The following is an 18653-nucleotide window of genomic DNA, read 5'->3' as shown; positions in this document are numbered from 1 at the left end:
AAACTGTGAGGTGTGTGCATGGTCTTGTGTAAAGTGTCCTTGCAGCAGCATTGCAATGAGAATGTTGGGATGTGTTCGAAAATGTAATTTTGAAGTGCAGAACCATATTGTAAATGGATTAGAGATGTGCAATGATGATGCAATATGTGTTGGTATCAAAGCCTATGGATGTGGGGTGCATGCACTCACTGGCAATGAGGCAAGATTAATGGGGCGGCACGGTGGCACAGTGGTTAGTACTGCTGCCTCGCAGCGCTAGAGACCCGGGTTCAATTCCTGCCTCAGGCGACTGACTGTGTGGAGTTTGCACGTTCTCCCCGTGTCTGCGTGGGTTTCCTCCGGGTGCTCCGGTTTCCTCCCACAGTCCAAAGATGTGCAGGCCAGGTGAATTGGCCATGCTAAATTGCCCGTAGTGTTAGGTAAGGGTTAATGTAGGGGTATGGGTGGGTTGTGCTTCGGCGGAGCGGTGTGGACTTGTTGGACCGAAGGGCCTGTTTCCACACTGTAAGTAATCTAATCTAATCTAATCTAAAGTAATAATGAGGATGCTAATACATGCTATTTTGCCTCTTGCTGCTTGCTAGTGAGAATCACATCTCCCCATTCAACATTTAGTTGGAAAATGTTCTAAACATCAAGAAAGATGGGGTGGCACGGTGGCTCAGTGGTTAGTACTGCTGCCTCACAGTCCCAGGAACCCAGCCTCGATTCCAGCCTCGGGCGACTGTCTGTGTAAAGTTTGCACATTTTCCCTGTGTCTGAATGGGTTTCCTCCGGGTACTCCAGTTTCCTCCAACAGTCCAAAGATGTGCAGGTTAGGTGAATCGGCCATGCTGAATTGCCCATAGTGTTAGGTGCATGAGTCAAGGGAAATGTAGGATTACAAGGTAGGGGAATGAGTCTGGGTGGCATACTCGTCAGAGGGTGGGTGGGGTCTTGGGCCATACTGTAGGGATTCTATGGTATTCTGTTCTATGGTAAGAACCTCACTGAACATCTGACCTGATTTTCCCAAATTTCTCACCATGACCTACGTTGCTCACAGGCCACCTTTTATCTCCTTTCTCCCTCTCAATTCCACTTGCATTCCAATTGATAGGAATGGGAGTTGGGCATTCTGCCTGTTGATCCTGTTCCTTCATTCAATGAGATCATGGGTGATTTGTGGCCAAATTCTATATACTTGTTTTTGGCCCATATTGCTTAATACCTTTGCTTTACAAAAAATTATTTACCACCCTTTGTGTGTAGAAGTGCTTCCTAACATCTCTCCTGAACAGTCTGGCCCCTAATTCTAGAATCCCCAACCAATGGAAATAGCTTATCATCCACGCTGTCTTTTCCTTTTAATACCTTGACAACTTCGATCAGATCACTCTTTAACCTTCTAAATTCTAGTGAAAACACATTTGATTTGTATCATGTTCCCTCATAACTTAACCCCCAAAACCTAGATACCATTCTTGTAAACCTACGTATACTCGCTCCAAAGCCAGTATATCCTTCTCAAGGAGCATTGCCAGATCCCTCACAGTACTCCAAGGCGTCTAACCAGATTTTTGTATAACTGCATCATAACTTCTTAATCCTTATACTCCAGTCCTTTAGATATAAAAACCAGTATTCCATCAGCTTTCCTGCTTATTTTTGCACTTGTTTGTGGCATTTTAAAGAATAATGCACCTGAACCCCCCAAGTCTCTTTGGATACCTATTGTATTTAACTTCACACCATCTAGAAAGTACCCTGATCTATCATTTTAGGTCCAAAATGAATCATCTCACACTGGTTTACATTGAACTCCATCTGGATAGTTTGGCAATTCACCCAATCTATCAATATCTCTTTGTAATTTTATGCTATTGTTGTGTCCTTAAGTTTACAGGTGTACAATCCTTTACCCGAAATGCTCGGGACCAGCTGGTTTTCCGAATTCAGAATTTTTCGAATTTCAGAATAAGTGGCAGTTTGATGGTGATGTTTTAAAAAATCTTTCCAAAGAATAGACCTACTCTGAGTAAAATGGGCCCGGAAATAAAATTGAGGCCTGCCAGTGCTCGGCCATGCCCCCACACATCGCATCAGAGTGACACGCATGCATTAACTGTTTGCCCGCCAATGAGAAAACAACTTCATAAAAATACCTTCGGACTTGAGCGTTTTGGATTTCAGGATTTCGGATAAAGTGTTGTCTACCTGTACTCAGAGTCATGGAGTTGAACAGCATGGAAACAGATCCTTCATTCAACTTGTCCATGCCAATGAAATATCCTAAGTTAACCTAGTCCCATTTGCCAGTATTTGCCTCATATCCTTCTAAACCCTTCCTATTCATGTACCCATCCAGATACATTTTAAATGTTATATTGTAATTTTAATTGTCATTATAATAGTAATTGTAACCGCTCGGTGCTGGTGAACATCGGATGAGAGCCAGTCCAATTGCCTGCTGGTACACATTACCTAGACTTGCATATGACATAATGACTGTTTAAATGAGATGCTGCAAGCTGCCCAGTGCCCAAGTAACTGGTTCAATGAACAGAGAAAGTTGATTTAAAATCGTGCATACAACAACAGTGGAACTGGGCTCTGGAAATGTAACCCCTGAAACCCAGTCCTGTTTTTTACTTTTACCCCAATTCACTGATTAGTCCTGCTTCAGCTTCCTGGCCCCTGAGGTCTGGAAAGGGTTGCATCACCAGTGGATAAAAATCCTATGCCAATTTTGATTTGTTTCAGGGATACAGGAGAATTATAAGACTGTGGATTCCAACTGTGGTTTTTAAATGACTCACAGATGCAGAAAGCTTGCACAGACATCGACATAATGCCTTTCACAATTTTAGATGTCCCAAAGCACTTAATGAAGTACTTTTGTAGTTACCGTGGTAATTAAGGAAACACAGCAGCCTATTTGAGCACAGCAAGATTCAACAAACAGCAACATGATCATGACCAAATAATCTGTTTTTACTGGTATTGACTAAGGGATTAACAGGCCAAGATGTCAGGGATAACTCCCCTGTATTTGTGCGAAACTATGACATGTGACATCTTTTTGTATTTAAAGAAAAAGTAGTTGGGGCCTTGGATAATATATTGCATCTTAAAGATGGCTCCTCTCACAATGCAGCACTCCCTCAGTATTGCACTGACAGCCTGAATTTTCTCAAGTCTCTGGGCTGGACATCCCGGCTTTTGAGCTAAGATTGCAGTCTCAGCCACCGTTGGCATCTTGGGTTAACCAACATTGTCTGCTGCTTTCCTCCCTCTGAAATCCCCGGAAGAAATGAAAGATTAAATGATTTTGAAACTAAAATGCTCATACTTCTGCACAAAGTCCAGGGTGGCAGTGGTGGTTTCCTGGGCTACTGCTTGAATCTCCTCCAATCCGGTTGCATGGTAGGAATTCCCACAATGTGCATATACCCCTGCAAGCTCCACACCTTCACATTCTGCAATGGATTTTGCCAATATCATTGCTGCTGGATCCTCAGGTCGCACCCCAACTGTAAACAGGAAGAAACTTCATTAAAATTGTAGACCTCCAGCACTTCACAAACACAACAACCTTAATTAGAATCTCTACAGCATGGAAACAGGCCCTTTGGCCCAACAAGTCCATGCCAACCCTCTGAAGAATAACACACCCAGACCCTTTACCAATGAAGCTAGCCTACACATCCCTGCATGCTATGTGCAATTTAGCATGGCTAATTCACCTAACCTGCACATCTTTGTGATTGTGGGAGGAAACCCACGCACACACTGAGTGAACGTGCAAACTCCACACAATCACCTGAGACTGGAATCAAACCCAGGTCCCTGGCGCTGTGAGACAGCAATGCTAACCACTGAGCCACTGTGTCACCCTAAAAGCCACAAACTTGCCTTCTCTGAGGATTGAACTCAGGACCTTCAGATTTGAATCCAAACCTGAACCCACTCCATATTTCCACTGTCAGCCTCACTTATAGTTTTATTTCAATAGACCAGCTCAGATCAGACATCCTTGGCAGTCCCTTGCATCTCTCACACAATCCCCTTGGATTTCAATGATTGGGCAAGGAATTTAGCAGTAAAGATGACTGAGAAATTATGGTAATTGTTTAAGAAAATAGTTCATGGCTCATTACAAATCAGTGAGGAAGAAGTCAATCATGGTTAACCAGGGAAGTTAAGGATATCATCAAATTGCAGAAAAATATTGCAAATGTTAGTGGTAAGTCAGAGGATTGGGAAAGTTTTAAGAATCTACAAAAGATGACCAAAAATATAATAAACAGTGAGAAAATAAACTTTGAGGGTAAACTTCTAAACAATATCAGAATCAACCGCGAGAAAGTTTCTTTATATAAAGACAAAATTTAAGAGTGAGGCCAAAGTCCCTTGGGGAATGAGGCTGGAGAAATAATAATGTGATCCTGGAAGTGTTAAAGGAGTTGAATAAATACTTTTCCCCAGTCATCTCAGTAGAAGGCACTAATACCATTCAAAAATTACTAAATAATCAGGTAGCAGAAAAGAGAGAGGGAACAAATAATGAAGTGGGGGGTGAGGGCATACTTTTACAGTGAAAGGCAAGAGGTTTGGAGGGTATTTAAGGAAAATTATTTTCACCCAGAGCATGGTGAGAATCTGGAATGCATTGCCTGGAGGATTGATGGGTAACCTCACAGCCTTTAAAATTACTCTATAAATATCATAACTATCACTAACAGTACTAGGGAAACTATTGGGGCAAAAGATTTATATGGGTCTGGACCTAATGCATCCTCAGACATTAAAAGAAGTGACAGTGACAGTGACAATTGCTGCATGAGTAGTAATATTCCAGGAATTCTTAAATTTGGATAAGGTCCCGGGGATTGGAAAATTGCTTATTCAAAAAGGGAAGGCAACAAAAGACAGCTAACTACATGCTAGTGTGCTTAATATCTGTGTTTGAGAACATGTTAGAGTCTATTATAAAGGATGTAATAGCAAAGCAGGAATACATCATGTAATCGAGCAGGGTCAGCTTGATTTCATGAAAATAAAATAATATTTGACAAATCTTTTCAAATCTTTGAGGATGTAACAAGCAGGATAGATTAAGGGGATGTCATGGATGTAATATATTTGAATTTCCGGAAGACATTTAATAAAGTACCACATGTTAAACTGCATAATAAGACTCCTTGGCATTGGAGGCAGTATACTAGCATTGATAGAGGATTAGCTAAGTAGTAGAAGACAGAGACTTGGAATAAGGGGGACTTTTTCACCATGGCAATCTGTAATCACTGGAGTACCTCTGGGATCAGTGCTGGAGCAATAATTATTTACAATGAATATTCATGTTTTAGATGAGGAAACTGAATGCAGTACAGCGAAGATGGCTGATGACATAAAAATAGGTGAGAAGGAATATAATGTGGGAAAGTGTGAGGTTATGCACTCTAGCATAGATAAGTTGGATATCATTTAAATGGAGAAAGAATGCAGAAAGCTACAGCACAGAAGGATTTGGGAATTCTTGTCTATAAATCACAAAAATCTAGCATCCAAGTTCAACAGGTAACAGGAATGGAGTACCAAACTGGGGGGATCTTTCTAAAACTATATAATACACTAGTCTGATTGCATTCGGAATACTGTGAACAGTGCTGCCTCTCTTATCTAAGGAAAGATATACTGGCATTTGTGGCAGCCCGAACAACATGCACTAGGTTGTATTCAGGCATGGAGGGATTTCATTATGAGGAGAAGTTGAGTAGGTTGGACCAGTTCTCTTTGGAGTTTAGAAGAATGAGAGGTGACCTTATTGAAAAATGCAAGATCCTTTAACAGGGTAGATGCAGAATTATTGTTTTCCCTTGTGGGAGAGACCAGAACCAGAGGGCATAATCCTATAATGAGGGGTTACCCAGTTAGGACAGAACATTTTTTTCTCTCCATGCATTGTGAATTTATGGAATTCTTTGCAGCAGAGGGCTGTAGGGGATGTGTTGTTAGGAAGGTTCAAGGCTGAGATAGACAGACTTTTAATTCAGAAGGGTACCAAGGGTTATGGGGAAATGGCAGGGAAGTGGATTTGAGGATTATCAGATCTGCCATGATCTCACTGAATGGCAGTGCAGATATGATGGGCTGAATGGCTTATTTCTGCTCCTACATCTTTTGGTGTATTCATCACTAACTACCGCTTCAAACAATCTTACGGTTTTGTGCTCGTCACCAGTTCACCTCAATATCCACAAGTCAACGGTGAGTCTGAATAGGGGTTCTGTACTGTCAAGGCATTGTCGAAGGAAAATTACAATATTGACTTGGCCTTGCTAAGTTACCAGTCCTCATTTTCACATCAGTATAACTCCTTCAGAACTCCTAATGGACAGGGCGTTACACACTCGGCTTCTAAGGTTCCTGTATACTCTCCAACCAGTTATTAGATTAGATTACTTACAGTGTGGAAACAGGCCCTTCGGCCCAACAAGTCCACACCAACTCCTCCAACAAGCAACCCACCCAGACCCATTCCCCTACATTTACCCCTTCACCTAACACTATGAGTAATTTAGCATGGCCAATTCACCTGCACATTTTTGGACTGTGGTAGGAAACCGGAGCAGCCGGAGGAAACACACGCAGACATGGAGAGAATGTGCAAACTCCACACAGACAGTTGCCTGAGGCAGGAATTTAACCCGAGCCTCTGGCGCTGTGAGGCAGCAGTGCTAACCACTGTGCCACCGTGTCACCCATAAAGGTTATCATACAGGCTGATTTAAATAAGGTCAGACAGAAGGAGGATCACGAGAGTGTAAGGGGACAAAAGATTGATATGGGCCTGGACCAGTGCAGACCACCACATTCTCAGGTGGCTTTAGTGACTATCAGCAAGCGGCCTTTACAGACCTGGATTGACCATGTTTGTGAATGGGAAGACACCATAACCACCTTAGTGAACTGTTCACATTCTCCTGCACTGGATGCATGAATAACTATCCTCTCCAAGAGCAATGAGCAGATTGTCAGTCAGATTAGTCAAGCCACTGCAATGTCTTTCCCTCTGACTCAGAGAGCCCAACAGTGACTTCAGCCAATAGGGAAGTAGAAATAGAATAAACATGTAAAAAGTTTATGATATAAATAATCTATGGGTAGAGTCAAAGACTGGGAGGTTGATGGTGCTGCTTAAGTGGTTAATAGATACAGTGCATCATCAGTGAGGATGTCACACCATCTGAAAGCAGGATCTGAAGGAAGAAGGTCTTGCTGAATCATCATTAAACGTTCATTCATTTGCTATGAAATGATTTTGAGTCCACATCCATTGAAAACATCCACAATCTGGCTGCAATTTTGGAAGACAGATCACTAAGTATTTACAGAGGAGAAAAATAGATTTTTGAAATACCGAGGAGTTAAGGCCGTGCCTGAAAGAGGAGTTGAGCCCTGGGGCACATGTTCTTATAGAACAGCAGAGCAGCCTTGAAGGGCTGAATGGCCTATTTGTGATCCTATTTCTTACATTGTTATGAAATCTGTATAGGGCCGTACTTAAGATTAAGAGGAGATCTTGTCTGCTGTCTTAGGATGATGCAAAAGATCCATTGGCACCATTTTGAGGAAGGGCAGAAGACCTCTCCTCACCACTGAGTCAATAATTATCAACATCAGTAAAAATGTTTGTGAGACTTTTGCAAAGGCAGTACTTTTCCTATTTATGTTTTAAAAGCATTAGTTATCTGTAAAGCACTTTGAGACCTTTAAAGACATAATTATCTAAACAAATCTTTCATGCCATTAATATATCTTGTTCAACCTCCCTTTCCTCCTTTGTGACTGTCCTTAAAACTTCATTGACTGATATCTTGATCACTCCTCTGAATCGAACCTTTGGTTCAGTGTCTTTACTTTACCTCATTCCTGTGAAGTGTCTCAGGACATTTATTTTTCTCTGTACAAAAAAGGGAACCTATGAATACCGATCATCACCTAGAGTGTATAGATGACAGCGTAATTTAACAAAGCAGCTTTCACAGTAGAAGCTCTAAATTCCTTTCTGGATGGGCCTCTAGGTCTTTCTCATCTGCATCTGTTTTCTGGGAATACTCTATCCCACAAAAATGTAGGAATCCGGAGTTTTGTTTTGCATCAATTCATACACAACCCTGTTAACCAACACTGCAGGAGAATATGCCACTTCCAAAGGCTGTACTGGCATCTAGTGGCTGTACCATGGAATCTCACTGGAAGCTGACCTAATTTCAGACGCCAGTGCGGGTCAAAAATTTGATCACAGCAAAATCCTTCCATGATTAGCTCATATCAATACCCACTTTGACCCTACAAATGTGTCCAGTAGGTCCAGGTTCAGGTCTCATCTATGCTGCAAATGTGTTACAAGTTGTCTAAACAGTTTGATTCAAAATACTGATAAATATCATCAGCAGACACTATTTACAACAAAAACAGAAATTGCTTTTTAAACACAGCAGGTCTGGCAGTATCTGTACACAGAAAACAGGGCCAACTGATGGTAGCTAGGAAAAGGTTGGTATTTATGCTGAAGATGAGGTTGGGCTGGGGGTGGAGTGAGAGAGGAGTGGATAGATGGAGATGGAACCCAGCGACAGAGATATTAAAGGACTAGGCAGACGAGGGGATTATTGATAGTAAGCCAGGACAGAAGAGAAGCTGAATAAGTGACAATGAGAGCTGACAGTAGGAGAGAATAGGTTGGCTGACTTAAAGAAACCCATATCATGGCAGGACCAGGGTGTGAGATCGGGCAAAACACATACAAGGATGAAATCAGGGCTCTAAGGTTATTGAGTCATAGTCATAGAGTCATACAGCATGAAAATAGACCTTTTGATCCAACCAGTCCATGCCAACCATAATCCAAAATTAAACCAGTCCCACCTGCCTGTGCTAGGCCTATATCCCTCCAAACATTTTTATTCATGTACATGTCTTTTCATGTACATCTAAATGTCTTTTAAATGTTGTAATGCACCCACAACCACCACTTACTCTGGAACTTCATTCCACAAGCAGACCACTCCCTGCGTAAAAATATTGTCCCCTTGTGTCGCTTTTAAGTCTTTCTCCTCTCACCTTAAAAATATGTCCCTTAGTCTTGAAATCCCTCATCCTAGAGAAAAGACACCTGCCATTCACCTTACCTATATTCCTCATGATTTTACAAACCTCTCTAAGATCATCCCTCAACCTTCCACACTTAGTGAAGGAAGTCCCAGCCTATCCAGCCTCTCCATTTACCTTAAATCTTCCATTCCCAGCAACATCCTGTAAAGCTCTTCTGAACCCTGTCCAGCTTAATGATATTCTTCCTATAACGGGGCAATCGGAACTGGACGCAGTACTCCAGATGATGCCTCACCAATGTCCTGTACAACCTCAACATAACATCTCAACGCCTATAGTCAAAGCTCTGAACATGAAGGCAAGTGTGCTAACCACTTTTTTAACCAACCTGTTTACCTGTGATGCAAATTTCAAAGAATTATGTATCTGAACCCCTAGGTTTCTCTGTTTTACAACATTACCAAAGGCCCTACTTTTAATTGTCCGTAAATGTAATACCAAAATGCAATACCACATGATGGGTTAGGGTATGACCATTGGTGGTAGTCACTTCGAGATCACACTTGAAACACCTCCATCATCTGCTTTATCATTTTCTGCTCTAAGGACAACAAGTCCAACTTTTCTGGTTAATCCACATTACTGTAACCCCTCATTCCTGGAACAACTCTTGTAAATCTGCTCTTTACCTCCTTTAAAGTTTTCATATCCTTCCTAAAGCATACTGCCCAGAACTGACCTTCTATCCCAGCTGAGGCCAAACTTGTGTTTTACAAATTTAACTGTCTGGATTTTATATTCTTGCCTCTATATATCAAGCACATAAATCCCATTTGCTTCATGAATCTCTGTTAATTTAACCCAGCCACTTCAGAAATTTGAACACAGACAACACCAGTTCTCTGTCCTGCATTGCCTTTAACACTGTAGCATATTCCATATGGTTGTCCCTTTTCATTTTCCCAACCAAAATGTATTACGTCTTGAAGTCTATTATTACTTCTATGTTTACTGTACTTCTATATATAGTCATTGGCATATTTAAAAATTGTGTCTTCAATTCTGCCAACAATTCTAAGTGATTAATATATATCGAAACAGCAGACATAATTATGGACCCTTGAACAACTTCACTGTACAACTCCCTCTAACCCAAAAACAGTCTTTAATCCCAAGCATTTTCGATATCTCAGTTAATTCTGCATCTATGATGCTACTGCTGCTTTTATCCCATGAACTTTAATTTTGAGAACCAGCTGTGAATCTCTCATACTGTGCTGCGCGAAAAACTGCTAAAAACTCTTTGAAAGAGGTCTGACAATTATAAGGTGTACGTTTAAAAAAAAACACATTTTAAAATCGGAAACTTTTCCTGCACAAAATAAGGAGAGCAATTTTTTCCCATTCACAATGCTGTTTACCCTGGAAAATCAATGCATACCTGCCCAAGCTGTGCAAACAAATGAATTACCCTCCTAAGACATCAAGCTAAGCTGAGTTACAAAAGTATATTTAAAAAGAACTGTAGAATAATATATAGATAATTTTGAAATTAGTTATGTTCATGTTGGACATAAAATCTGTATTGTGACAGTTATTGAACTCGATGTTGAGTCCTAGAAGCTGCAAGGTCCCCAAATGGAAAATGAGATGCTATTCTTCAAGTATGTGTTGACCTTCATTGGAGCACTGCAGCAGGCTTGTGACAGAAATGTTGGTCTCGGAGCACAATGCTGTATTGAAGTAGAAGGCAACTGTAAGCATGGTTTCATTTTTACATACAGAATGTAGATGTTCTGCAAAGCGGTCACTCATTTGGCGTTTTACTTCCCCAGTGCAGAGGACACCTCGTTCTGAGCAGCGACTACAATAGACTGGATTGAATGAAGTGTAGGTAAATTGCTGCTTCATCTGCGAGGTATATCTGGATTGTGAGAAGGGTAAATGGGCAGGTTTAACACTTGCAATTGCAGGGGAAGGTACCACCATGGGGATGATGTTCATAGTATGAATTAACTAAGTAAGATATGACATTATTAAAGTATCCTAAATTGACCTTGGAAACCAGGTGTCTCAGAGTTGGGGCATGCAAAACAAGTGAGCTCCCAGGAAATATCATTGGCTTAATTTATATGTCTACTGGTCACTTTACTTCACTTTATTGAATTAATTTTGCAATTAAGGTTGTTCTGTTTGTTAAGAGACCTATAAAAGTTGTCTGTGTTTTAAGCAAATTGCAGCAGCTTTTCCAGAATACACAGAGGTGCTTAACCCTTGTGTTGCTGGATAACCAAGCCCAGCGTCATAATAAATTATTGAAACAGACCGAGCTGCTAGTGTTTATTTGACCGATCGTGGAACCGAGAGGCCCCTCCCAGCAGTCTGGATTTACTTAGGAAGCTGTTGGGAATGAAGGAGGAGTAGAAGGAATAATCTAGGAGGAATGCTGACAAAGTAGGGGAGGGGAATATGTGTCTGTGCATGGCATTCCACTAGAGGTGAAAGAAATGATGGTTTATGATCCTTTGGATGTGGAGGCTGGTGAGGATGTGAGGTCCCTATCATTGTTGTGGAGGGAAAAGGCTTGCTACCGTGTTCCAGTGAGCCTCAGCAGAAGCTCGAAGAACAGCACCTCACAGTCTGTAGGGAAATGCAACAGCCTATCTGTATACCATATGCCCCGTAAACAATGTGATAATAATCTGATTGATGTTGCCTGAGGGACAGATGTAGGTCAAGGCAACTTTCTTTAAATATGCCACAGAATCTTAGACCCACCTAAATGGAGAAACTGGTCTTCAGTCTAATGTCTCATGCAAAAGCCCATTGCAGGACTGCAATGAAGTATGACACTGAATTATATATTCAAGTCTCTGGAGTGAGGGTGAACACACTAGTTTCTGATGTGGAGATTAAAGCACTACCATGGAACCGAGGCTTACTACCACAATGCCTTAATTTTCCTCTTGGAACTTCATTGATCTAGTATCCTTATTCCACATGAAAATTCACCTTTCTAGTACCCTGACTCTCCTTTAGTCAAAGCAACAGATTTCAAGGAGTATTGTATTAAAGGTGAAAAGAAAGTAAGAGAGACAGAGTTTTTCAGAACAGTAACTCCAAATCCTAGAGTATTAGCAGTTGTAGGCAACATGAACACACGAACAAGGAACAATAGTGGGTCACTCAGACCTCTGAGCTGGCTCTGCCATTAAATAAGATCATAGCTGACCTGATTCTATCCTCAACTCTCCCTTCTTGCATATCCCCAATATTCTTTCATCAATGGTTGAGTGTTTAAAATTGGAGATGCTCAGGAGTCCAGATTGTATATTGTACAATAATATATAAGGGTAATATCAGAGAATTGTAGGGTTGCAGATACTGTAGGGATAGAGAGAGGCCAAGCTATTAATGTCATTTGTACGTAAAAGATCCCATGGCATATTTGAAGATGAGGAGGAGTGTTCTCCCAGTGTCCTGGCAAACATTTATCCCTCAACCAACCTCACTTAATTGACTCAGTTGACTATGAAACACTTGGATTACAAAAGTTGCTATAGAATATCAGTTTCTTTCTTATTTTCTTTCCCAGTGCATGCAATATTCCACATTAGCTTACCTCTTCTATTGTTGCAGTCTATCTTCTGCCAGACCAGCCATGACTTCCCATTTTTCAGTCGCCTCTTTTTGAGCTCTGCCAGGGCTAGTTCATTGTCAATCAACACATGGAACATCTCCAGGCGTTCTGCCAGCTCAGCACAGATGTCCACTTTGTCAAAAGGAAGCGGATAAGCATACAGGATATCATCAAAGCCGTGGTCAGTGTAGAAACGTGCTTCAGCCAGTGTGGAGACAACGATGCACCTTCGAGACCCCCCCGTCATAATATCCGCACATTCCCTGAAATTGAGAAAAGAAAAGGCACAAGCTCAGCAGCAAGAGTAATTCAGTGCAAGTACCTCCTTCCAATCCCTTTATTCTAACACTCTGACTCCAATTTCTCAACCAATTCAGCACACGTCGCGAGGTCACCTGCAAATCTATGTGTTTTCATGTTTGCAAGATTAAAGATTATTGCGGGCATACAGGAATGTAGAATTGAGGTTAAAATTAGATTATGATCTTACTGAAAGGGGGAGTAGTCACAAAGGGCTGAATGGCCTACTCTTGTTTCTTGGTCACATCTATTAATTTTTAAGAATTTATTTTCAGAATGTGGGGGGCTGGGCCAGAATTTATTACCCATCCCTAGTTGCACTTGAGAAGTTTTTGGTGGTGAGCTGCCTTCTTAAACCACTGCAATCCATATGCCGTAGGTTGACCCACAATGCCCTTAAGAAGGACTAATGCCCGAAACGTCGATTCTCCTGTTCCCTAGATGCTGCCTGACCTGCTGCGCTTTTCCAGCAACACATTTCCATCTCTGATCTCCAGCATCTGCAGACCTCACTTTCTCCACAATGCCCTTAGGGAGGAATTTGAGGAGTTCAAACCAGAGACACTAGAGGAAGTTGGGGTAGTGAATGATAATTTGTTGTGCGTAGATCTTGCTATAATCCCTATTGGCAAGATTCATTGACACTTCTCTGTTACTATGTCAGTGAACTTCTCAAGAAGAAATGTAACTAGATTTTTTCAGTCGCTTTATTTCTAAGTTCATCCTGAATCTATTTTCATGGATTTTATCTCAGAGTATATTGCACACGGGTGAAATGCAGAGTGGAACAGAGGGTCCCCGTAGTGAATTTAGCCAAAGGCCTGGGTTATTTCAATTTGAAAGCTAATTTAAATCTTGGATTATGGCTGGAGCAGGAACTGGGCCGAAAGCCCCAGGATGTTAAATCCCAAAGGAATGGTCACCAGCATGAAGTTAATGCTGGGAAGAAAGGGGCTGAGGGAGTGTTGGTGCTGGAAAACACAGACAAGGAAAGTGTAGGGAATGCCCAAAAATTCTCTGTAGGTAGATCCAAATGAAACATTCCAGTTTCTCCAGGCCCCTGAGGAAAGATCAATTTAAATTCTTACTTCGTCTCTTCTGCTCTTAGCAAACTCTGGTTCTGTCACTGACTTTGCCCCAATACAACTCCTATGATTTTCAATAAAAATTACATTATAGCCCCAGCACATCATCAGGATGCATGATTCACATTTTAATTATCGGGTATTCCTGTGTCAAACAGAGGTCCAGGGGTTTAAATAGTGGGAACCCTGGAGCTATGCAACAGTTTCCACAGGTCACCATTTAAATCAGTCCCCACACCCCTTGCCCATTCTGCCATTCCCCGGGCAGGCTGAGATAAAAAAAAAGCTCAAAGAATCTTGGTACCTGTCCTATTTGAGCTACTCTGTTTCTTTTAAGTTATATGAAAAAGAAAAATACTGCCACATCTAAACTGCTTTTGCTGCAGACTTTCATAATCTCCATATTTGTACAACGCTCCTCCCTCACACTTAATGACTAATATCAGGAAAGCTGTAGACTATGCATGCTAGAGTCATATTTATTCTTTGCTGTTTGTAAACTCAATTCCAGTGTTTGCATGGCCTGGTCACCCTCTCCTTCAAATCCCTTTTATCACAGTAATTGTTCCTTTGGTCTATATTCCTGCTGATTTCCCATTTGACCTAATCTTTCTAAAGATTTAATAACTTGGAGTATTAGTTCACAATCATTATCTAGCATGAATCGAAGCTGAATTTGTGTTTCTAACGCAATTATTTAGTTTCTTAGACTATGTAAATTCTTTTACAGAATTTTTATTTGGTTAACTGTTTTCTGCTGTTATGTACTATAATGTGTTTGCTGGATTACTGGATCAGCAATGTAATTTCTTTATTTTTAATCACTTCTTTTTGTGCTGTGACCAAATCCAGAAAGGTGAATAAATGCCTCTATTTTAACTCCAGAGGTTGGTATAACAAAACTTGATTTTTTTAAAAAAGTTGAGCTACCTTCAATTCAATCTGTACTTCACCACACGTAAAGCTACAAAGTAATTCACAGTGCTTGAGCTAGCGAGTAAGGAATCTGTTTTATTATTTTAAACACACTCACTTATTTAAAACATGGAATCATTGTCAATTGTTGAAGCCTATGCCAAATCCTGCAACATACACACACTCAAGCACAAAAGCAAACAGAACAAGTTACAGTGTAGGGAAATGAAGTTGAAAAAAGTATAAGAATTGTATGTTCCAATGTTCCTTTAGTTCTCAGAAAGCCCAGTGGTGTTGTGACAGATGTAAGCTGGTTGTCCTTTTGAAGGCAAATTCTCTAAACACAATCAGACGTTTTCTCAAAAAGGTGGCCTGGCATTTGAAGTACCTTATATTTTTAAATTCTCTGTCACTTTGATGTATTCAAACTTGTAATAGAGATAGAATCCAAGTTTGAAAAAAGGGTGTTGAGAGAGAACTGCTGTTTATCCCATCCAGCAGGTTTTGTTAATGTTGCTGCCTTCTATAACCAGCAGAAAAGCTTCTAATCACAGCCTTTCTTAAGGGTGACTTTTGATCATTTCGAAACTAAGTATTCACGTGCAATTCATGGCAATGAAGAAGCTTCAGCCTCCCATTATCAAAACTATAAAGATGCCATAGAAGCAGAAGAGAGTTTTCAACACCCTCTTTTTTATTATGCTTTTTGTTAAGGTTTCTTTTATCTCTTTACTATTCCTGCAGATAAAAGGTGAATGTTGATAGGGAGCTGAACAATGTGGGCTATGGCGAGAAATGTGGCAGAATTTTGTAAGAAGTCTATCAAGGCCTAGCTTGGGGTCAGGAGCAACTTGCTGCATTTTCTAAATAAGTTCCAGGTGAGATTATTGCTAGGCAGCAGCGTGTTGCCTATTAAGGCAACATTTCTTGTTTATAATCTTATTAACTGCACATCTTACCTGATTAAAATCTTATCTCGCCAAAAATCTGCCATGAGCAAACTAGATGCCAAGAAATCTCAAGATGGATGTTATCTGGCAATGTCAGCTCACCGCTGGCTGCAAAGAGTCTCTATGTCGATCACACATAACAGCATCTCAGGACACGATTCATGGGCACCTGCTGAATGCATCGCTCATCCACGAACATTGACATCTAATGATTACCAAACCTTCCGGATCCTCATGGCCCCTTTCCAATCTGCTTGAAGATACGCAGGAAGTTGAAACCTGCATTTCAGGACACACCTAAAATGCTGCAGCAAGGACATTTATATGCAGGACAGGCACCAGGCTCAGACATTGGACTAGAATGTATCTCAGGGCTGCTCACTTGCTCCCTTAGTGCTACCTGGATCCTCACTGCTTCTCTGCCTTGCCTTACCTATTAACGTAATCACACAACCTTATTGGTGAATAAGGGGCATACATTTTGCTGCATAGCACCGCGCAACACTAATCTCACACCTGCACCATGTGCCAGTGACCTTCACTGTACATGCAGCAAGCAAGCAGCCATGTCTCAAACTCTGAGGGATGTAGTCCGCACAGAAGTCCACGGAGGCACCTGTTAGTCGGAAGTGTTGGCATAGTACGACAGCAGGAGCCTCTCACACCAGTCTAAGGGATTGGCCATGGTCAGGTCAGGGTGCTATTGGTCAGGGGGTCCATGTCTCTGGAGTCTTGGAGTGGATCGTGTGGCTCCAACGTGGCCAATCCAAGGGGATTAGGGCTAACACGATCGGGGAGATAAGCAGCCACCAGTCAGGGGTCCAAGACTCAAGGTCACTTAACAGTGTGGACCACGGTCAGTCCATTGGAACCATTCACAGAAACTGAGAGGGGCTGTGGTTACCAATTACTAGCTGCCATGGGAAGGAGACTTGGGAATTTATTTCTGGTGAATAAGGGTTAAGGGGGTGGTGGGGGAATAATAATTATAAAAGGGGGGGCAACAGTATTTGTAAAGGGGGATTTAATAAAGCATGGATAGGAATGAGTTAATGTGGGAAGTGGGATGGTAAATGGTCAACAGCATTCTGGCTTCAAGGAGCGGCAGTGGGGGTCACAGGTATTAGTATCTGATCATTTCTGGCATTGCCACCCAGTGATGTGGGTTATCAGGAGTTGGGGAGGGTAAAGTGAGTAGGTGCAGACTTTTATGGACTGGCTGGATGCAAAGCTGAGGGAGTTCATGGGAGAGCTATCGGGAAGGGGAACTGGATGTATGAGGCCTCTTTGGGTACTTAGAGGCAGAGGCTGGAAAGCACTGTCTAAAATTTACTCACTATCATCTTCAATGATAACAGAAATGCACAAACTGCAGTAGGAAATGAACTGAAAGTGACCACACCTGGAGTGGGCAGAGTATCTCGAACCATGAGTGAGAGGGGTGTAGGACCCAGTGATGCGAGATGCACATATCCATGCACTGTTCTGGATACAGACATCGGAGCCCCCTAATTTCTGGTGATTCTTATTGCATTGTGTCCCTGTGTGCTGTACACACTCCCTGCCCTGGACATTGCTGGCCCCTTCCTTCATGCCAAGTGAATGAAGTTAGGCATCAGGTTGGCACTGTTACATTCAGGATTTCACAGAGTCTCAAACAAATGGATACACTACAAAACCATTCACATTTATAGAAACATGATACTTTATAAGCAATGTCACCTGTGCCACCAAAGTATCCAAAAGGGACTCTTTCTCTCAGTGTGCCTCAGTCTTGTCCTAGATTCTGCAGCTTGGATGGAGGAAACTTGCTTAGCAGTGGAGCCTGATGGCCTTGAAGATTTAATCAGGCAACCCCAGGGTCATCTGTGGGTCAATGGCTCTGACATGCTGAAGGTCATCTTTTCAGAGGTGGCTGAATCCTCCTTGGTTTGAACGGCCAAGAGTCTGAAGGTGGCCAATCAGGAGAGGACTCACAGAGATGATGGACACATTCAAATAACAAGGCAACTCGCGATTATGGCAATTCTCATGATGTTTGAGTAGCAATCCTGAGATTATCTTACTCAAGTTCCTGATTTTAAATTAGTGCATGCTTATGAAACTCCATTAGGTGGAACGGTTTATCCCTATGTAATTGGTTCCAAGATGAATTATAACAATGGTTATTTCACCTTTTTCAAGTTCCTTTCCATCCTTTACCCTAGTAGCTGGTAGGCAACATACCCGGTTGGTTCTTAGAAGGGAAAATGGTCTATCCTAATTATTCAATGCCTTACAATGAAAATCTTTCCAATCTGCCATTTACAACCCTATAGACTAATTCCTGCTTCATAATGCCTAGATTAACATTCATCTTTATCCACGTAAATGACAAGTACATTATACATGTTGGTCAGGTCAATTTCTGTGGTTCCCCTTTCTTTGCCTCAAATAAATACCCCTTATGTTGCTGGCTGTCAGTTACATGTTTGTCTACCTGTACTTCACTGTGCTGTGTGAATGTATGTTGGAATAACCTATCTAGAAATTTCTCCAAATTCAATTCTTATCGGAATTTCTCCAATTTGTACTTCATACTGTGCTAAACCAGGGTGACTTGTGAGATAGAAATTTTCCAATAGCACCATCACTGGTGCATTTCTGTATGTATGTGGTTGC

General features: G+C 41.5%; 1 protein-coding gene across 1 annotated transcript in view; it reads right to left on the bottom strand.

Annotated features, from left to right (window-relative positions):
• Positions 1 to 18653, bottom strand: part of LOC122548958 (D-serine dehydratase) — a 61628-nt gene that overhangs the window by 34807 nt on the left and 8168 nt on the right. Inside the window, exons 3-4 of the mRNA XM_043687978.2 lie at positions 12725 to 13005; positions 3332 to 3512 (exon numbers count right to left, since the gene is read on the bottom strand). Coding sequence (XP_043543913.1) covers positions 3332 to 3512; positions 12725 to 13005 — 462 coding nt within the window. The remainder of the gene's footprint in view (positions 1 to 3331; positions 3513 to 12724; positions 13006 to 18653) is intronic.

This window comes from Chiloscyllium plagiosum, unplaced genomic scaffold (genome assembly GCF_037043375.1).
Source record: "Chiloscyllium plagiosum isolate Xiang-an unplaced genomic scaffold, Cpla_swu_hap1 HiC_scaffold_4, whole genome shotgun sequence".
NCBI classification, from domain to species: domain Eukaryota; kingdom Metazoa; phylum Chordata; class Chondrichthyes; order Orectolobiformes; family Hemiscylliidae; genus Chiloscyllium; species Chiloscyllium plagiosum.
This window is presented reverse-complemented; position numbering and strand designations above follow the sequence as displayed.